The 21048-nt window shown below is 42.1% G+C and overlaps 1 protein-coding gene across 3 annotated transcripts in view; it reads right to left on the minus strand.

The window, feature by feature from the left end:
- Nucleotides 1–308: 308 nt before the first annotated feature.
- TUNAR (transmembrane neural differentiation associated intracellular calcium regulator) overlaps nucleotides 309–21048 on the minus strand; it is a 174774-nt gene continuing 154034 nt past the window's right edge. For 2 of the 3 annotated variants that reach the window (XM_086749359.1, XM_086749358.1), the window contains one exon: nucleotides 309–1166. In XM_086749359.1, the coding sequence (XP_086605485.1) occupies nucleotides 981–1166 (186 nt within the window). In that variant the 3' untranslated portion in view covers nucleotides 309–980. The remainder of the gene's footprint in view (nucleotides 1167–21048) is intronic. The other variant, XR_015258728.1, reaches the window with a different exon arrangement.

The following is a 21048-nucleotide window of genomic DNA, read 5'->3' on the forward strand; positions in this document are numbered from 1 at the left end:
ATTCCTTTCATTTGCTTCTTTTTTTTAAAAAAAAAAAACAACCTATAAATAGAGCCTTCTTTCTGCAACCACTCTCCAAAGGTCACCTTACAATGTTTTGCTATTTCCCGTATTAAGCAGCAATGCTTTTCAGCTGACATTCCAACTTCAAATCATGCATATGAGCATGATGTGAGCTTGCTTCTGAATACAGTGAGAGGGCTGCAAACAAGACTTGTGTATAATTGCTGAGAAAAATAACATCCATTGTCAAAAAGGGCACTTCATCAAACAAAATTTAGCTGCATGAATACAAGTGTCTCCAAATATTAGGTTCATGCTAAAAATATAGCACATTTATTAAAAATATATATTTATAAACATTGGTATGAACACACACAGATGTTAAGCAAATGAGAAAGGAAAAATAACCACATAATATATTTCTCCCAACATTTTATCAGGTTTAGGCAGACCTTGCTCAATGGAATTGTTTTTTTCATGATTGCACCATATGTTCATTCTAAATAAAAAGCTTGTCAGATTCAATGTAAGTAAAAGCAAAAACCAAGAGGAAAAAAATCATTTGACCTAGCAGACACGTGATCTGTGCTATGATGCTATCTTTGAGTTCAATCTTTGCGAGTATACAGTATACATTTCTAGTTGTATATAGTGTACAGTTTCTTTCATTATTTTTTTAATTGTGTTAAAACAACATATCCATGGTGGATTTCTTCAAAGCTACAACTTACATAATTGCAGTCATTTTCCCCCAAACTGAAAGGAAGAGGGCAGGACAGAAGAGTTAAGCTTGTTACTGTGTGAAAAAGTCTTGTTAAATTAATTGTGCTTCAGCCTTCGCTGCCCGCAGGCAGTGCTTTTATGATGTGTTAATATAATACACAGTCAATTCTGATTAAACAACTTGTCAATAGTCACCAATGTTTGCCGTTACTTTTAATGGCTGTTTTATCTGGTCTATTTGCATGCCTTCTAGTTTACAACGTTGTGTAAATATACACAAAAATGATCACAATGAGGTTCAGAATTGTCCCAATAATTCCAAGCATTGCCAAAATGGTTTCTTCTTTGCTTTCCTTTTCTTGACTGCCTTTATCTTCCTCATTTCCACTAGTGATTACCATCTTGGTGGCCAGTTTCTTTATCCTCCCCTTCAGGATAACCTAGATTTAGGAAGAAAAACATCAAAATGGATTGTTAGTTTGAGTTTCCAAGCTCATATTAACAGTGGAGCCAATTGTTGAATTTTTGCTCCATAACACTTCGTATTAAGAATTCACCTTAAAAGGATCAATATTTTTACTAGCTACTTAGTAAATGCTTAATTAAAATGATAGTTCAGCTAGCCTGTAGATGACATATAACCCTGCGTAACACCCTTTGCTTATGTGCCAGCAATCATTCATAACACATATAACTCATCTGCAATGTCATTATAAAACTGGTTAGAAGTGTACGAATGAGGTGTGACTCCCATTGGCGTCAGTGGAGACATTAGGACTGCAGGAGACCATCCTGCCAAGTTGCAGAGACCCTGGATTTATACTTCAGTTCCAAGAAGCAAGTGGATGAGGGAAAAGGGAAATAAAACTGGGAAGACTTAATCTCTTTTTAATAGGAAAAATCACCAAAGACAAAGGCATTTTGTCTCCCGATGAGAAGGAAGACAGCAGTGACTTCGTAATAAATAATTCAAAATAAAAGCAAAACCAAAATAACATCCATCTTGGCTTTTATTTTGCTCATTCTTAATGTACGATGAAAAGTTACTTGCAGTGCAGTGAGCTGAAATGTATCGATCTGCCTGCAGGGAGAATACAGCCGTTACCCAAGCAGCAGCCCCAGCCTCTGAGCTGCTTAAAAAAAAAGAAGATTCTTCCAATGTGGGACCAGCCCTGGCTCCCGGCACTGCTGGGGCCACAAACAAAGAAGCTCCCTTGGTCTTCCAGCCAGGTGCTGAGACCTGAGTAAACATTGGATTGTTCAAATGAGAAATGGATAAATTCTATTTATCTGTACTTATCTCACGCTGCAAATTCTAATCTCATGGGCAAACCAGATTGCCCCAGAAAACTGAAAAAGGCTGGCTGGTTTCCCGAAACCAACTGATCTGCCAATAGCTGGGTTCAGGCAATGCCCTGCTGTCATCTCCCAAGCTGTAAACCATATCCCATGATGTTTCTGCTGCAGGAAGCAGCAGTAGGATAGAGCAAAAAATGCTCCCCAACAGCTCCTGCCTGTAAGAGGGGTTTGGTTGGAGGAGAAAGCGGGCACAGGCTCTTCTCTCATTCCTCTCTCTGCTAACCTGCAGTGTAAAACCACTAGATCCCATGCAGTGTGGATGTTCAGGGTGGTGAGGACTCCCTGAGATCCTATGTGGGCGCACGTGCCCCCCAGCCAGTATCCCCAGAGGGGAACCCTCAACTGCAGCTCCACCGAGCTCCTGGGCTGCACAGCCACGGAGCAGCAACCAGGACACCGAAAGGATGGGAAGGGGTGGGAGACGTGAGGAAATCCTGCAACAGAGAAGCTGAGAGGAAAAACAGAGGATCCAGACAAAACAACCTGTATTATGTCATATCCACAAGTTGTTCGTATATAGGACAGCAAGTAACTGCTGGCAACTTGCTAAAATAGGTGTCACAGGTACAAGTCATTAGTGGTGAGTAAGGCAGAAGCGGGGGTTTGCGGAGGTGCCACTGGCCTTTCTACTTACACTTGCATTAGCATTTACCTGATTTGACTTAGCGTCACCAAATGATTCAGAGGAAAACAAGAACGAGGGAGTCAGTAACCTGAGGGTTCCCATAGCAGATGCAAGTCAGCAGGAGCAGGAGGCACCAGGCAGAGGTGTACTGCATCAGACATCAGAGCTTGCTGATCCTGCGGGTAGCCTGCCCCAGGAGAGCAGAGCTTCAGAGGCACCAGGTACCTCCTAAGGACAGGACGCTGGCTCCTACTGCCCTCCTCCAGTTTCCATTCCAGCCCACAGAAATTCCATGGTCCCCACAGTTCCTCCAGCCACAGCCACCTGCAACTCCTCCTGCAGGACCTGCCTCTTCTAGCAGCAGAAGGGCTGCTATTTGCCCCCAGCTCGTATCCAGAGGAGGATTTGTTTGCATCTGGTGAGTGCCCTCCCTACCGTATTAATTGCCACCATGCAATTAGTGATGTCTTAACAAGCAAATTGGCTCTGGGAAGTCTTAGGAGAATTCCTACCAAAGCCATTTACATTAACCCCACAACCCAAGCACATCCACGCCATGTGGCATCAGACCACAAACCCACATCCCAAGCTATGACACGCAACCATTACTTCACCCACAAAGCCATGAGTCATTTGGATATTGTGTTCTTTTCCCCTTCAGTAACTGGGAGGTTTTCCCTCTGGCCAAATGTTTGCATTTCACTGTTTATTTGGAAAATCAAGTGGGATCACAAATATGATCTGATAAAATCCCAGGCCTGGAACACAAGGATTTGAAGGGAGAGTGAAGTCTTTGCTGGCTGGTTCCCACAAGAGCCAAGTGCTCTCGATTCAGCACTCTGGCTCCCACAGAAATATGGTCACACCCAAGCATCTGTGGGTCAAGCCCTTCTGGCTCTGAAGGAAGCCAGAGAAAGTACAATGGGTCTCTCTGCATCCCACGGTTTGGGCAGAGTTTCCCATTCACATCAACATAAACCCACACAAAGCAGTGCAGAGCCCCAGCTGGGGTCGATTTGCAGATGCACTGCATCCACTGACACTTAACATGCACATGGTGACTCTGCACCACATGTGCTAGACAATCCTATTTCCAGGATTAATGTGAGCAGCATAGGAGCATCTGAAGCTCCCTTATTAACATTCTCAGCCTTTTCTTAATAAATAAAAACTGTGCAGCATGAAGTTAGTGTCAAAGTCTTTCCTACAGGACACTGTAGATCCTAAAATTAACATAAATCTAAAAAGTAACTAAACAATTCACAAAAGAAAAAATCTATCAAAGGCTGTTAGATACAAAGACAAAGCCTCTGGCTTAGGAAATCCTTGAATTGTGAAATTTCTGGAAGCTAAGAAAGTATTCTGGGAAAGTACCACCACATGCTTGCCTTGTTATTAAAGTCTTACCCAGGTATGCATTACTGGTTACTGTGAGAGAGGGGGTCCCTGGGCTGCACGATCTCTGATCTGAGGTTGCACAATTACTTTTCTCTTCTCTGCAAGTTCCAACTGTTAGCAAGGAGATACTGACTGGTTTCAAATCCAAACACTGCCAGTGTGACTCACACTGCCAGATTATATCTGTCTCACTAAGGGGCCTTAACTGAGGGAGAAGGTCCTCAGTGTGATGTAGTGAAATATGCATGGAGAAGCTGGTGACTGAGGCCATGATGAACATTAAGGAACAACAAGGAGGCAACAGTAGTTGAGAGTTTATACATGGGCTGATGCACAGTGCGATTTGTTGGAGGTCATCTCTGTTGCTCCAGCCATGCCTATGTGCTGTATTTTGCTCACACTATGATGCAGCCTGGGACTGCATGAAAACTGCATCCTTTTTGGATGACACTGCACCCAAAGATGTGCTCCAGGGGCTCTTCATGTGCTATAAAAAAAGTGAAAGAAATTTCAGTCCATGGGAGCAGGGGTCCAGAGAGAAGCTGGTCTGAAGTAAAACCCCCAAAACAGAGGTAGTGTGGACACTGGCATCATCAGTTTCCCTGGAGGGATTGCTCCAGCAAGTCCACACTGCTCACTGTTTTATACATCACCTAAACTATGAGAAGGAGACAGCATAATAGGCTTGGTATTAAGAGGCATTTAACATTCAAACGGGACAAGACTAGGACCAAATACAATTATATTAGTACTTTGCCAAATATAGCACTGTTGAAATCAAGGTAAGCATTGACTTTGAACTTTGAGGAGACCAGAATCAAAATTACTTCTCCACATTTAAGGATTGTCCTTGGGAGAAGAGGAGCACTCTCCTAATGGCAGACTCAAGCCTTTAACCTTCACGAATCTCATGCTCGGAGCGGTATTTCGGCCAGCTGGGGTTTGTGGGTGGGTTTTGCTACTGGGAAAATATTTGCTGTCAGTTTTAGTATAATTGCCCCAATTAAGAAAATAGAAAACTCTTCTGGCTTTCTGAGTACCTTTTTTCAGCCTTTATTATTCTCTTCTGGAAATTGATTTCATTTATTTGACATTGTTTCTTATTTTTAAGATTGTTGTGACACACTGCTCCTTTTGTACTTTTCTGGTGGGACTTCATGCTTGTCAGAAGCACTCCTTTTCCTTACACGGAACTGCTGATGGAAATGCTGAGGTAGGAGGGACAGAGAGCACCAGTTCTTTAATAACGATCCGTCTTATTTAATTACTACTTCATTAGGAAAGTGCTTTCCTGCTACATCAAAATTAATGTCTTTCCTACTCAATTTTTTAAGATTCATCATTAACCTAACATCAACCTTTTCAAAATAAGTGTTCCAAAAAGTTATCCACGTAAAGATATTTATTCCATGTATTCTGCATTGCACAGGGGAGACAAGGACAGTTAGGAGGTTAGGTCCCTCCTTGCACTACTGATGACTTTTTACGCATCTGCATGAAATCCACTTAGTCTTTCTCTGCCTCAGTTTCTCATCTGTGGGATTCCCTAAAGAACTGCCCAGATTATGTCAGAAAATGATCGATAACAAAAGTAAGGCCCCACAAACACTTCCAAAAGAGGGAGCGGCTAACATGAAAAATTTCAACTCCAGCAGTGCTATAAAATATAACCACTACCATCTCCCCAGACCTGTGGGACCTGTTGCATATCACAGCCATTGCAAACAGTCTGGTGGGCTAGGCAAGCACTCCTAGCGAAAGGAGATAATCCTTACTCGTCTTTTCACTCTCAGCGTGAGCAGTGACTGAGCTAAAGGTGATGGCTTAGTGGCAGGGCTTTGGAAAAGGCAGCAGCAAATCTGTGTTTCTGAGTGTACTGCGGTGTGTTTGTCACATCAAAGATACAAAGCACATCCCTTGTGAAGTACCTGCCCCAACATATCTATCCACTTTTGAATATGCTGGCACCTTGACTTGCTCTTGAAACAGTTTCGTAGTCTTAAATCATTTCTCTTCTAAGTCATGTTTTATGAGGTCCCCAAAGAGGCTGCGAGTGGAGGATGCAGCCAGCAAAAGCAGAGCTCCTGGGGAGTCAGTGGAAGGGAGGACGGTCCGGGCTCTGCCAAGGGCCCTCAGCGCTCCTCCTGGTTAGCCCCGTGCTGTCATGTATCATCTGGCACTTTGAAAAACAAGAATGAAAACTTCTGAGAAGCTCCCAGGGTCAGATGCTCAGCTGGTAGAAAGCATTCTCCCTCCCCTGACTTCAGCTGAGCTATCTCTGTTTACACCAGCTGAGGATCTGATTCCTTTTATCCAATCTAGCTTGAATATCAGCAAGCACAAATTTTGTATTCTTAATCCATAATCACAGACAATCACCAGCCAAATTGTTTTGATATTTAAACTTGTTTACAGTCCCCAGGCTATTAGTTGTGATGACACATTAAGAGATAAGAGAGCTTTAATTTTCTGAGGATAGTTTCACCCTCTCAGGATAAGAAACACACAGTGGAAACTTGTTTTGATTAGCAAACTGAAGAGGGCACAGGAATCGTACAAAGCGGAGCGCGAGTTCAGATGCTGCTGGAGCTGACATCTTCCCTTATCTCATAAAGAAGTGCTCCAGCTACCAAGCAGGAAGGAGAGGCTCCTCGAGGGTTTTACCCCACTTGAACATCACAGCCAAACAGAGTTTTGTTCCTTTCTTCCTAACAAATTCTTTTAACCTCATTTTCCGCCAAGGACAGACTTGGGAAAGCTGGGTACTGGACTGAAGTTCTGGACAGGCCCCAGGCAAGGTGCTGAGCCTAGGGCAGTTCAGTGGATATCACACCACTGCCAGTGGCCTGTGGGAGGACGGCAAAGTTAGCACTCACATTTCTGCTAGTTAGTAGTGTTTTTTTCTAAGGATTACATTGGCGTATTCTTATTTCTGTAATTACTTTGCATCCACATACAGTCCTTGTGCCATTTGAACTGCATAATTCCTCTTATAAACTCCACTAACCCAATGTGCTGTCAGCTATCAGTCAAGGTCCTGCTCAGAGAAGTACTGGAGGGCGCAGGGACACACATTTGCATTTATTTTGAGTTGGATTTCACAGAACTGAAAGGCACCATATAAATGCAGGATAAGGCCAAGAGCAGCTCTGGGGCCATAAGAAGCTTCACTAAAAGCTCATTCAGACGCAGCTGCTTGCACAGGCAGTGCACAGTACGTATGAATAGCAGATGAACTGAAATGGAATGAGAGGAAATTAATATGCATTAGAGACCAGAATACCCGAGAAAAGCAAAGATTGCCAGAAGAGGAGGGAGAGGGGAGAAAAGGAAAGGTGCCCAGGGAGAGGTCTTTCATTAGAGAAAAAAAGACCAGAAAGAGCAGGAATATGAGCCAGGTTCAGTAACGCTCCCCAGCAGTGAGCAGAGAGACCAGTGCCTAAAGCGAAGAGATGTCTCAGCGGAGAGAGGACACAAGCACTTATGTAGTCCTCAAGCAGGAAAATAAACCCACGTCAGGCTGCTGCTGTGCTGGCAGGTTTTAGTCAGTGGGAAATACATGCTATTTATAGCACTACAGCCAGGATATTTCCAAAGGTCTCAGCAATGTGAGACCTCCTGTAGAATACAGGCAGGCACTCAGCAGCAAAGAGTTTGTTCTGCGAGGGCAGGATTCAAGTAAGTGATGCATTTCAGGGCTCTTCCTGCTCTCCACCATGGGTCTGATCCACTTTGTTCTGGCAGCTGTTTTTGTCCCCCAGGCAGCTCAGAATTCGGAGGAGGCAAAGGACTTGCAGTCCGTTTTACCTTCCTTCTCCTGATTTATGTCTCTGGGACCACGCAGAACCCTGAAATGCTCAGGACATAAGAAGACCAGTTATTTTGAATACAGGTATCCCTACCTTAGAAACAAAGCTACGATCTGTAGCAGAAAAATGATCTTTAAATACCAGGCTGTTACTACAGACTCTCCTGTGCCTGCCTCTGTGCAGACAGTGCTGTCCATGAACTCACAAACAGCCTTTGGCTCCTCCACCTGCAGCAAGGTCTCCCATACCAGGATTCATAAGGCTTCACGAGTCCTGGTTCACGAAAGAAACCAACCCGACTGAAATGACAGTAAGTCACCCTTTAACCCATAGCCCTCTCCCCTTTGATACAAGGTGCACTATGAAGAATGAATTGTTATTGATTAAAATTAGCAATCTAATTAAAGTACAACTGGGAGTATTTACAATTGAAACTCTAAATGTCACAAATTCAGAGACTATTAATTTTCTGTGTAAAACCAAATGGTGGTAAAATTTCAGTATATTTCCTCTTAGTTTAGACTGGGCTATTTTGTGTTCACAACCCATTTTCCTGATGCACAGCACTGTGCTTGGTTGCTTGGTGCTTTAATGCTCAGAAGCAGAAGCATTTGACTCTCAGTTGGTTCTGCAGCACACACTTGTCATTTTCTTCCTTTAAATACTGAGTATTTCTTTTCAGACCTTTTGAGTCAAAAAAGTATTTCCTCCCTCCCACACTTCCCAAGATTAACTCCTGATGCCCTCTATCAGCAAGAAGAGAGGACAAATGACATGGTCTATGTTTATTTTGTTTGCATGAACCCCTCTGCAATGTGTGCAAATGTACTCGTTCTAAAAAAAAAAACTGATGATGCCTGTGCTCCATTTTCAGACAATTTACTGCTCTGCTGCAATGAACAGTTAGCATTGAAAGATAAAAGCTGCATATTGTGGACACAATGATGGGGAACAGATCTCCTAGGCTCCCTCAGCATCTTCTGTCCGCTGAGCCTCATCCTGGAGGGCCCGAGGGGCTCCTGCTCCTGAAGCAGCAGCTGCAATGGGGAAGGAGAAGGAGAAACAAACACCAGCCCTGAACAGGCATTTTGTGTCTCACTGCTGCTCCTTTCCCATCAGCGGGAACAGGACCAACAGAGCTAGCTGCAGTGGAGATTTCCTGGGACTGCCTTGTAAGGCGGCCGGTAAAGGCCAAAGATGCTGTGGTGTTAGTGGGTGTGAGAGCGGCCAAACGGATCCAGACCACAGTCCAGCTGATCAGGTGTCCCCTTGCCATTAGCTGATGCCACAAATGCACAGCACAAATGTAGAGTAGTGCTTACCCCACTGTACCTAACTGGAGTCCGGAAACCTGCAGGTAAAGGGCTTCCTTCCCCAGAGAAAGGATCTTTGCATTTAATATCTCTTCATAGACTTGTTTTCTCTAAGTTTGTCTAATTGCTGCTGGAACTTGTGTTCTTATTTTTTTTCTATACAATGTTGTCTGGCAATGAGCTCAAAAGATTATTAAGGGACATCTGAAGAAGTGTCCACTTGTTACTTGAACCTGTTACTTGATTCCTCATTATGTAATTTGAGAAATTGCGAGTAATTGGCTTTTATTCTGCAGGCCACCTAGAATGCTGAGAGTCTCTTACCATATCCCTGTAGTCATGTTTTTTCAAGACTGAAAATCATGGTCTGTCTAGTTTTTCCTTGTAGAGGAGCCCTTCCATGCTTCTAATTATCTTTCTTGCCTTTTTCTCTGCCTTTTCTAGTTATACTAGGAGGTTTTGGAGCAACAAAGGACAAAACCCTTCTGGACTGCTGGTATTAATGTGGAGCCTGTGTGCTACAGCCCCTGAAGATGCATTGTCCTTACTCCAAAGATTTTATAATATATACATACCAAGGTTTCTTTCATTCAAAGAAAAAAAAAAGAAAAAATAATGTTAACATCTCCCCTTCCCACATTCCAGAAATTATGACAGAATAAATATTTGAAGTCAGAGTTCTCTCTCTTAGTCCTTTGCTCATCTTCTCTGAGCTCAAAAAAAAACCGGAACAACAAAAAAATCTACAGTGAGCACACCTAGATGCTGGCATATTGAGATTACAAACCCCCAACTGTTAAAAGCCTTGAAATTTGCTTTTTTTTTTTTCCCCCAGATAAAAGTGGCATTAGTTGAAATATCTACGTGGAAGAATGAAATGTTTAAGTATCTCTTTCCATCATTTCAGATCTCAGCACCTCATTTTCTATTTCAAGGGCATCTTCAGGGTTCTCGTTTAGGAGCAAAAATACATTGAAGCCCTGAAAAGGAAAAAATACAATACTCAAGTCAGAGTGAAAGACAGGTCTCTTATCTGCCAGAAGGCACATAACCTCTGTCACAAGCAATTTGAAGATCTGCCCTCACCACTGCATCCTGGAATGGAAACTGAGCTGCTTCAGAAGACATTTAAGAAATATTAAGAGACGGAAAAGTGACACAAATTTGTATCAATTTTTTTTGCTATATAATATCTCTAAATTCAGCCGAGGCCAAAAGATAACAGCCTGTAATGGATCAAACTACCTTTACCTCAGAAGTGACCTCTCCTTACAAAACAAGCAAGCATCAGAAGAGCATCCAGAAGCCTGAGGGATGTAACACTAGTGTTTCTCCAGAAAAGAGCTGTTAGTTTGTAGGTACAACAACAATCTAGAATCTTTTACTTCCAATTATATCTTTATTCCAAAAATCAATTACAGCTACATTAAAGAGCACTGCAAATAGTTCTAGCCAACTGACACCTTCTGATTTAGGAAAGTTGTGTTCAGGATTTTTTATAACTTTAAAAAATTACAACTATTCGTTCTGAAATGATACATGCCAGCCATTTCTCTCAGGGATAGTATTTTCTGGGAAAAATTCCATTTTGCTGTTTACAGGAATGATGCTTGGAAACCAATCGTTTTATCCATACAGAAACCTGACAATTTTTTCTGTGATGTACTAAAGTATCTTCACTGCATTGGCCTGATATAAGTCCTGAAGAAGATCTTGTGCATCTGAAAATGTGTTTCTTTTTAAGTGATGAGTTTTATAAAATAAATTACCTCTATTGTATTTTTTTTCCTGTTTAATTACTCTCTTGTCTCAAAGCATCTTTGCAGTGCTTGAATAGGTTGAAATGACATTGACACTTGTTAATATGAAAATTTGAATAGCAAAAGGTTTGCTTTTCAAAAAGAAAATCTTTGGGTTTTTTTTTGTAATTATTTTGCAAAGACCAGCCAAAAATGCCCCAATTAAAGGTGATCCAGGATGAATTCAGCCTCCTTCTGTTCATGTGTTATTAGGTAGGTTTTAGCTAAGTACTATTCTGTCCACCAAATTCCAGCTTCAGTCACAGCACAGCACATTTGCCATAGAAGAGGACAGAAAAAAACTTTTGCTTGTAGGATGCCTCAATTTTATTTTTTTTTTCGCAGAATTTAGAAGGTGGCAGGAGGGCCTGAGAAGAGTAGCAGCAGTCTTTTGTCTGCAGGCATGAGATGTTGCTCTGAGGAATGGGACAACTCGTTCACACCACATTTTCCAAAGCTGCTCCCCTGTCCTGTATCCTTAATTTTCGGGGAGCCTGCCTTGCCCCTGGAGGCGTGAGCATCTGAAAGTGGCAAGTACTGGCCATGGCAGTGGAAGCCAACAGGAGCTGCAGTATGTGCTGCCAGGTACTCTAAAAAAAATTACATTGGGCACCCACAATTATGGATACTTGTAATCTTACTCTTTTTTCGCCTTGCGTTACCAGCTGTACTAGGGAGTAGCGATACCCAGAATTGCTATTAAGGTGCTGAAAACAGAAATAAATCAGTGTCTGCATGTGGCAAAGACCTGCACGGTGGAACACCCTGGAATGGCCCAGTGGGAAATAATTTTGCCTTCACAGCAGAGTCTGAGCTATGCATTGAACATTGAAAAGAAAATCAAGTATTGAACTCACAAGCTGTGTCATCTATTATGCTCACCAAGTGAGACTCGGATCCTGGGCAAAAATAGTCTGTGACTGATGCACCTGTGCAAGGTGGCAAATTAATGGAGTAGAGACAATTTTACTTGCAGCATTTTTTTAGCTTCAAGTGCTGAGCTGTGCAACCTTGATAATGTTCTTTTCATATACTGTTTTGTGTGTAATTATTACCCATATCAGCCCAAATTTAAAAATAGAGCACCTCCCTATTGAATGCCTCTTTTAGGACACAGTTGCAGCTGACTCTTAAAGGTGCCAATAACCTGCACCTCACGCTGAGGGCTACTGGCACCATGACAGCAACAGCATCCAAATTCTGAAAATTTCAAAGCCTCTTTCAAAGTCCTGGGATGAGCATTCAAAAATGGAGGCAGTCAAAAATCCCTTGCTGCTTTTGAAATATTAGACCTAATAAGATAAAATAACAGAGAGTTTGAGGGAGAAGTTAGATTCTAAAACAAAGTTATCAAAGTAGGATAACACTCCAGGCAACCAACTCCCACACCTTTTATCATCATCATTAGTCATTTATATTGCAGCAGCATGCGGCAACCCCTGCTGACGTCTGGACTAGAAACCAGACACTGATAGTAAGAATGATACCTAGCCCGAGCAGCTTACAAAATTACAGCAGGACAAAGTATGGGAACAGGGAGGGGAAAGAACAGAAGGTTGAAGCGAGTCACTGAAGGTTATTGTGCACAAACGCAGCACAGCCAGGAGAACCAGGCCCTCAATCCCCTCTGGCTTGTCCTCAGAGCAAGCACGGTGTGCGGGAGAGGTGGTGGCTCCACTTGCGCAGGTCCCACGTTCCTGGGGAAACAAGCTGGCTGTATGAGGAACAGCACATTGGGGAAAACACGAGTGAGGTGACACCTCTCCTCTTCAGGGCTCGATGTAGAGTTCTGTGGCACAGCAGAGAAGTGGGATTTGGGAGTAAAAATGTTGCAATTAACTCACCAAATGCTCTAGCAAGGCCATCAGGATGGGCAGTGAAGAAAGGAGTATGGGAAGAGCTGGATTTCCTAACCCCTGTGCACTGGTGTATTGCTGTAACAAGTGCTTGGTATTGCAAGTTGTGGATATCACAATCACAGAATGGTTGAGGTTGGCAGGGAGCTCTAGAGGTCACCTGGTCCAACCCTCCTGCTCAAAGCAAGGCCACCTACAGCCGGTTGCCCAGGACCATGTACGGCAGGCTTTTCAGTATCAGCAAGGATGGAGACTGCACAAGCTCTCTGGGCAACCCATGCCAGTGCTCGGTCACCCTCACAGTAACGAACTTCTGATGTTCAGAGGTTTCCATTGTTCAGCAAAGGGTGTCGCCTTGCATATGGAGCAAAGCCATTTGGTTTATTTTTTTTTTGTCCTATATCTTATTCCTATTCTCTTTAAAAAGATAAAAATGATGTGGCTGTAGATCTGGAGAGATTATTTGCATATGTCTTCCAACTCTGCACAGCATGTCTAACCACCCATGCTCTTTCTCTGTCTGCAGTGGGTACTGTACTATATAAGGAACATATTTTGATAGCTAATGTGATGCAACATACACATCATGTTGCCTCAAGGTCATGGTAAATTGTATCTGTTTATATGATGCATCTTGACATACTCTAATGTAGTGCCAGTAATTTAAAACAATGCCTATATAAAATGTGAATAAGACCAAGAACATAGCTACAAAACTTAAAACATTTCACTACTTTCTTATACTAAAAGTATTTGGCAGCATATTGGTAATTCTTAAGGATTTAGGGAGAGGAATGTGTATTTTGCTACATTTTTCTTCACTGGACACTAAGCCAAATTCTGTTCACAAAATCTTGAGTAAAATGATTGTTAAAAGGAAAATTAACCTGGATTTATGCCCCTAGATCAGAGAGCCAAATTTAACTCTGATCTTTTTTAACACATAATGCATTCTTTAAAAATATTCCTTGGAATAAAGAGGCTGCTAATAACAAATAAAATATTCACAGTATCTGATTTATGCAAAACTGGTCATTGGAATGGATTGTGTGTAAGTCTCAGTACCCTTATAACACACAGGGAGAGCACCGGGTTCCACTGAACTGGTGTGGTAAGTAAATTAATAGTAACATGCCAAGAAACAGTAGGTTGGTAATGTTTCCTTCAACTTAATTTTCAAAACAAAGTGTTTTTCTGTTATGAATTGTTGCCTGAGATCTGCTTGTTCCCACAGACCTGTTTTCTGTTCTACCAGCTGTTACAATACCCCTACAGGACTGATGCTTTCTCTGTTAAGATACTTTGCTCACTTTTTTAAAGTGTCAGTTAGGCTGTACTCATATTTTTAAAGCCAAATGGTCTTCTAGGGAGATGTTTATCCATTTCTTCCTCTTGCATGCTATAAGGTAGCATCAAGGAGTGCTGGAGTGAGCTGACTGGGAGCAATGAGCATATCAGTAAAAAAAAAAGCTTGTCGTCATGGACCACCTAAAGCCCAAGGAAGATGGCAGGCCTGCAGTGGAACAATGTTTTTCAGGCTCTGGTGAGAGGAAGGACTTTCACTTAAGAGGAAAAAAATGGAAATAAGCACTAATAATCGAAGAGATATTGAGGTTTTGCCAGTTCATTATATTTGAGGAAATTCTAATAGAAAAAAAAAATTGAAGCTCCTGCATGAGTAACATATCTGGGATTTAAAAAAAAATTAAAAAATTGAAAAGAGACACTTGGGCCAAACTCCTCAAAGGCATTTTAGAAGGACTAATTTAAAAGACTGAACTAAATATTAGTTGAAGTTAATCTGAAAATTTTGATCTGAATAATTCATACTCTAAGAAAAACTTCCAGATTCACTTCAGTATGTAGGAAACAAATGGAAGGCTGCTTGATGGGCAAAACTCAGTGCTGGTTCAATTCTGGACTGAGAAATGACACCTTTTATGAATATTCGCAGACACTGTAAACATAATTAACCTGTTCAATGATATCGTAGTATTCCTAGAGTTTATGATTTCAGAACCTATCTGTAACGCAAATTAAATAGGCAGTTGTACTGATTAATGTTGGATGTGAAAGGAATAAGGCTACGTGATTGAAAAGTTGAATGCGCAATGTGCTTTAAAATACAGCGTCATTGTACCATCCATCCAGAAAACCTGAGACAGAGCAAGATTAAAAACTTTATCTAAATTCATGAAGTTGCCTATTGAAGCTCTAGAGAACCAAACTCTTTTTGTCAGTTTCCAGATCTATACCCTGTTCTTTGGACCACACTGTCTCTCTGGACTATCTGGTTTAAACTGATGCAGCTCAGCTTCAGTTTATACCAGTTGAAGTCTTGCAGCATAAGCTTTTTAACAAGTCACTTTGCAGCACCAACAATTTAATTCAGCTTAACAGAAACATAGAAACAGAAACAGTAAAATGTCTTTTGACCTTTGCTGTTGGCTACAATCAAAACCATGCAACAAAAAGAGCAAAGAGGAAATGTAGGACATAAGCTCAAGATGATGAAAAAAATGTTTGGGTATGTAACACAGTATACATTGAAGAAAATATTCAAGAACAATTCATCCTCCTGAAAATATTATTCCCATAAGGCTGCAAGAGTCAGTGTCATCTTAGATTATGCACTGTACAAGTGCCAGCCATAGGAGAAGACCCACCCACAGGCCCTACACTCTTGGGCAGGAGGTCACTAAATACTAGCAGTTGATCTATGGCTCTAGAATCTCCAAGTAGTGGCAGAAAAGAACAAATAAAATGTGAAGATTTCTTTTTTTTTTTTTTTGCTGTTATATATACTATTTTGCTAAAGAAAAATATTAATAAATAATTAAGAATGACACTGTCCTGTTAATTCAATGTTAATCAATAAAAATGATGAATTAAAATAAATAAACACAACTCAGAAAAACATCCTTAAACCAAGGATTCTCCATTTCCTCCTGATACAGAAGCAACCTTCCAAAGATTGTTTGAAGTAATTTTTCTCTAGAGACCTTCCAGCTGGTTAACTGCATTCACACAAGTCTGTATAACTTAAGAACTCAAGCTGAGTCCAATTTTGCTCATGGTATCAGTCCTTAGCTTCGCCCAGACATCACTGATGCAGGTAACATATCCAACCCTTGTTCTCCTCACAGGGTTGGGACTTTGTGTCACCCTCTAAACCACTCTTTTTTACGCTGAAGCGGGAAGCAGTGCTGTGCATGCCATGGGTCTGACAGGGGATTTCCTTTTGTCACCCCGAGAATTTTTCTGTTGAGTTTGGCATGGGCATTGCCTCAGTCAGACCACAGACCTGGCTCTGCATCCCCAGAAGCCTTTCTAGTTGCAGTCTGACCATTTGAACCATACTTCTCAATTCCTTAGATCTCCAGATGCCAAGCACATTCCAATAATTCACACAGAAACTCTGCACAGTGACTGGCGACTGAAATGCAGCCAGCTCTCGAGTGAAGCACAAGCAGTGAAAAACCAAAAAGCCATGCCAAACAGTCCAGAGCAGAGGAAGGGATGAAGGTTTTTTTTTCTGAAGAGCAAGCATATGGCAAATTTATATAGGGGAATATCTTATTCCAGGAAACCAAAGATGTATCCTTTCTTTGCCAAAAACTGAAGAGCCTAAAAGCTCATAACTCTACATTAGTGCAGCAATTTTATTAGCTTTCCTGTATTTTAAAAACCCAAGACAAAAGTTTAATGCTTCTGACTTTGCTTTTTAAATAGGAAGTGAGAGTTACACTAGACAAACTCCAATTTAAAATCTCAGCGGGGCAGACAGTTGTGTTGAAGAAGAAAGCTTTTTCACGGTACAAGCCCGTGCGTTGAATTTAATAATGAACATTTTCTTTCCATAGATCCAATATTTGTATTCTTTTTGTTATTTGAAAACCTGTCTGGGGAAGTGTAAATCTGCCTGCATCATAATTACACTTGCCTACATTTCATGCCTATAATCAAACTAGGACCTATGGCAGCAGCCATAGGAAGACCAGACGATCTATTCTGGATGGGTTAGTAAGAAAGACTCTATAGTTATTTTTCCAAAAAGATAATCTATTTTATGGAGAAGAAATTAATTCTGTCAAATTTTCAGGAAGCTAAGGTTTGACGAGGAGTATTTTTCAGCTTGTTTCTGAAAGAAAACATTCAGAGGACTCCTGAGTCTGTCTTCACAAGCTTATGACTCTCTCTCTTCCAGTTGCTCCCAATTCCTTCTTCCTTTCTCCAGTCCTTTCCTCACTGCATCTTGCTTGGAGGGTACAAACCAAAGTAGGAGCTGCTTACTGGCAGGGAGTGGTTGCAGGTAGGTTGCAGACGAGAGCAGCATTGTTGCAGCTCAGTGTGGTCAGGGAGGAAAGGAAGATGGATGTAGGCTGGTGGAGTCCTTCTAAGAGAAAGCTTAAGGTTGCACAACTCATAGCTACGTTAAAACCCTCACAAATAATTCAAGAATCAGGCTTTTTATGGAAACCCGCTGGCAGTGTTTTACTTTGAATACCGCTGCTTCTTGAACTACAAATGTCAAAAGCACATCTGTAGTGATGCGCTGCTGCAGGCTGGCCTTGGGAAACCCTTCATAAAAATCTGTCAGTGAGGCTGTGTAACTTCCCTCCTCTGATGAAGTCATCCGCTCTGATCACCCTACGCTCTCTGCTCTTTCCCTGGGGCTAAAGTAAACATTACTGAGGAGGAAACCTGCATAACTTACAAGTGCACAGCACTTCACTGCATGCAGGTATTTGCAAATAATTAAGGAACAGAATAGCTTTCTCATGGATACTTGCATGCACACCATGCTTACCAGCATGAGGACTGTGCCACCATTCGTATGCATCACAATCAGTTAAGAACAAACTCTTCCACACTGCACTTGCAGTAACATTTTTGCTGCATTCCACTGCCTATTGCAGGAAGGATGGCAGAGTGGCCAAAGCACCCAGGAGGGGAATGAGGAGTTAGAGTCTATGGGGTCCCAGGGGGACACCTCCGTGAGCACGGGGACAACCTTTGCGGGCGGGAAGTTGGTCAGCATGCACAAACCTGGCTCTGAGAAACTGCATCTCCGTCTTCTCCGCTCATTAGCCCTCTGTCCCTGGGTAGGTGTTTTCTCTGAAGCACTGTATTTCCATCTTGTCAAAGCACGCTATGGGCTGCTTCTCCCTCACTGTTGCCAGGTGGCGATTGCTAACCAGCAAAACAGGGATTTGCAAAAATGATTGCTTTTCATAGATGGCACATTGCTCTCTCTCAAGAGTCATAAACCCTCTTAGTGCAAGTCTTTGTTGCCTTCCTTCTGTTTTCTCATTCCTGGCTTCTTGTAAATGCTAATTTTCAGGGTTTTTTTCTGTGTCAATTTGCTGTCAAAACTGTAAACACTGGAATATTACTAGTCATCTCATCAAAGGAAGATTTATAGATGTTTGGTCTTCATTATTTTGTTATAATTTTACACTTTTTTTTTTTAACAGCATAGTAAACAAGGTATTTAATACCTCCCAAACATGGCTTATAAATTCCTCCTGTTCCAACTTGCAGTCATTTATAACTGACATCAGTTATATCTCTGCTGCAGTCCTAGAACAGCTGCACACATAACTGTGCCCAAGGTAGGTCCAACAAAGCCAGGTTGGGAGAAGTCTCCCAGAAAGTACAAGGGGCCTGCACCCCCATGAGAAGCAGCTGCCTGAAAACACAGCCACAGTCCTGCTGCATCCATGAGATGCACCCCAAAGCCCACACCCTACCATCTTTCCTCTGCATTTTGCTTAATCCAGCTAGATCAGTGTGGGCTGGGTACATTTATACAGGTTGTTTAGTAAGAGTGTAAACAAACACCTTAAATAGAGATATGCAGTCATTTTATGAGGAAGAAGAAATCAGGTGCTTTCATTGTTCATAATTTGTGGCTGTTTTAGTGAAACTAAACAAGATATGTGCTAAATCTTGGAGATACCCAGTTGCAGAGCATCTCTGCTAACACCAGTGGAGATCTGCGTGCACAGGCATTGTGCAGAGACACAAAGATATGCCCTGAACATTTGCTGAAGCCCTAAATATGTGACAGATAAATGTCTGAAGCAGGAAAAGAATGGAAATAAAGTTTCAGGTAAAGAAACAAAGTGCAAAGCAACAGCCTGTTCATATTTTCTACCACAGCAACCTGTACCAGTGGTGATGATGAAACCAGCCAGTGGTGTGGTCCATCTGTGGAAGAGATCAGCAAAACAACTCTTGCTGACTCCACAAAGCACTGAATTAGGCTTTGAAAGCAAAAGTTGCTCAGAAAAGAAACAAAAAATGCTTTTTCATAACGAAGTCACCCAAATTGCTAGCATATGTATTGACCCCTTGTCCATGTGTTAGCCCCTGAAAATGACCCACACAGTAAGTTATCAGCCCTAGTAGCCTAAAGTAAGAGGACCATATGACAATGAAGATTCACAGAAAGTTCCTTTCGGCTGTCCCACTCTCATTTAGTAGCAGCTTGTACTGAGAACAGCCCCTGCTTCATGCTGCATCATTGCTTTCTAGCTTAGGTATTTAAGGAAAAGTATAGATAGACCCACAGGGACATCAGCAAGCATCAGTGGCAAATGATCTTTACTACAAAAAGCATTAAAGGTAATGAAAATATTAATCATTCATACCAGAAATCAACATAAAAATCCACATGTAACACTGAAAATTGGGACCAGGTAGGTGGTAAAGCTGCCAGTGAAACTAGTTACTCACCTTCTGGCCACCTTTTGTTGTTCTGTGTGCTTGCAGAGTTAGGTACGAAAGTTGCATTCACTTATACATTAATCCTCTAGAAACGGCTGTTTCTCTTGCTGTTTGTGCAGTATCTACCGCTGTCAGGCCCTCATATCAATAACTGATAACAGCTGCAACCTATCTCATGAGCACAGGACAAAAAGTCTCCCAGATTTCAAGCACATCCTCCTCTTGGGTAGGGATCACATTCTTGGAGGGGCTTGTGCTAAATCCTCACAGCCATCCTGAGCACCTGCAGCTCCTCTGGGTGCAGCAGGGCTAAATCCTGCCAAGGCTCACAGAAACAGCTTCTGCTGCTGCCTCTTGCCCACAGCTCTTGCCCAAACAGAGCACCGAGCTCTACTCAGCCTCATTGCTTTCCATGTGTCCTTCAGGACTCGAATTGCATGTGTGCTGTAACAGATCTAAGAGGTTTCCTTTGAGCTCATGGTCCTGCACAAGCATAAATCAATGTATTTATTGTATTCTAGGTTATGTGAATAAGCATCAGCCTTGCATATTTGTGCTGTATCACCCAATCGGTAAGCTAAAAGGAGGGCCAAATCCCAAGAGGGTTAAGCCAGTCAAGCTACATCAGTGAATGCCGTCTGAAAGCATAGACATTGTTTGGCATATATCTTAAACTGCCAGGAGGAACAACCAGTGAGCAATGCAGTACTTGACCTGTCAGCATGACACAGATCATTTACATAGCTTTTTACAAACATTAACAGATTAATCCTCACCTTGGGACACACAAGCAAGGTTCAGCAGCCCTGATGAACAGATCTGGAAGCTGACTCACATAGTGGTTGTAACCTGATTTCCAGGAGAATCCAGCATCTTTACATCTTATAAAAGCAAGGAGGGGATGGGGCTTCATACCTCCAGACCAGGACAAAGAGAAGTGTGAAGCATATAGCAGCTTTGGCCCAGCCATTTGGGGCTATGGGGAACTGCGGCTATAGTGTCTTTCTTAAGTGCAGATTTCCTGGCTCCTCTTCAATTTGCAATGGCTGTGACAATCCCAAGTAGGATGATAGCTCTCACACCAGCACAGAGGACACAGGCGCGTTCATGTGCAAAGCACTGCATTTCACACCCAAAGTGTAAAGTAAATCAAGCAGCTGAAGTGGAAAATTCTACCTGGCTGCAATTCCTTACCCAAATGGCTATCCAAAACGTCTCAGCTCATTGCATTTTAGTGGGATCTGTTTCTAAAAGGAGTAGCGGTCATCATATACTAACACATAGGTGAAAGTTGAGTCCTTTGCACAAAGCTTTGCACTTATGAATAGTAAGGGTCTGTGATGGATAGAGCCCACAAGATCACATTGACAGAGCTCACAGACCAAGAGAGAAAGTGAGACACGGACACGGCCCATGAGGCCATGCCGGCTT

Source organism: Chlamydotis macqueenii, chromosome 5, assembly GCF_036417535.1.
Source record: "Chlamydotis macqueenii isolate bChlMac1 chromosome 5, bChlMac1.mat, whole genome shotgun sequence".
Classification (NCBI taxonomy): Eukaryota; Metazoa; Chordata; class Aves; order Otidiformes; family Otididae; genus Chlamydotis; species Chlamydotis macqueenii.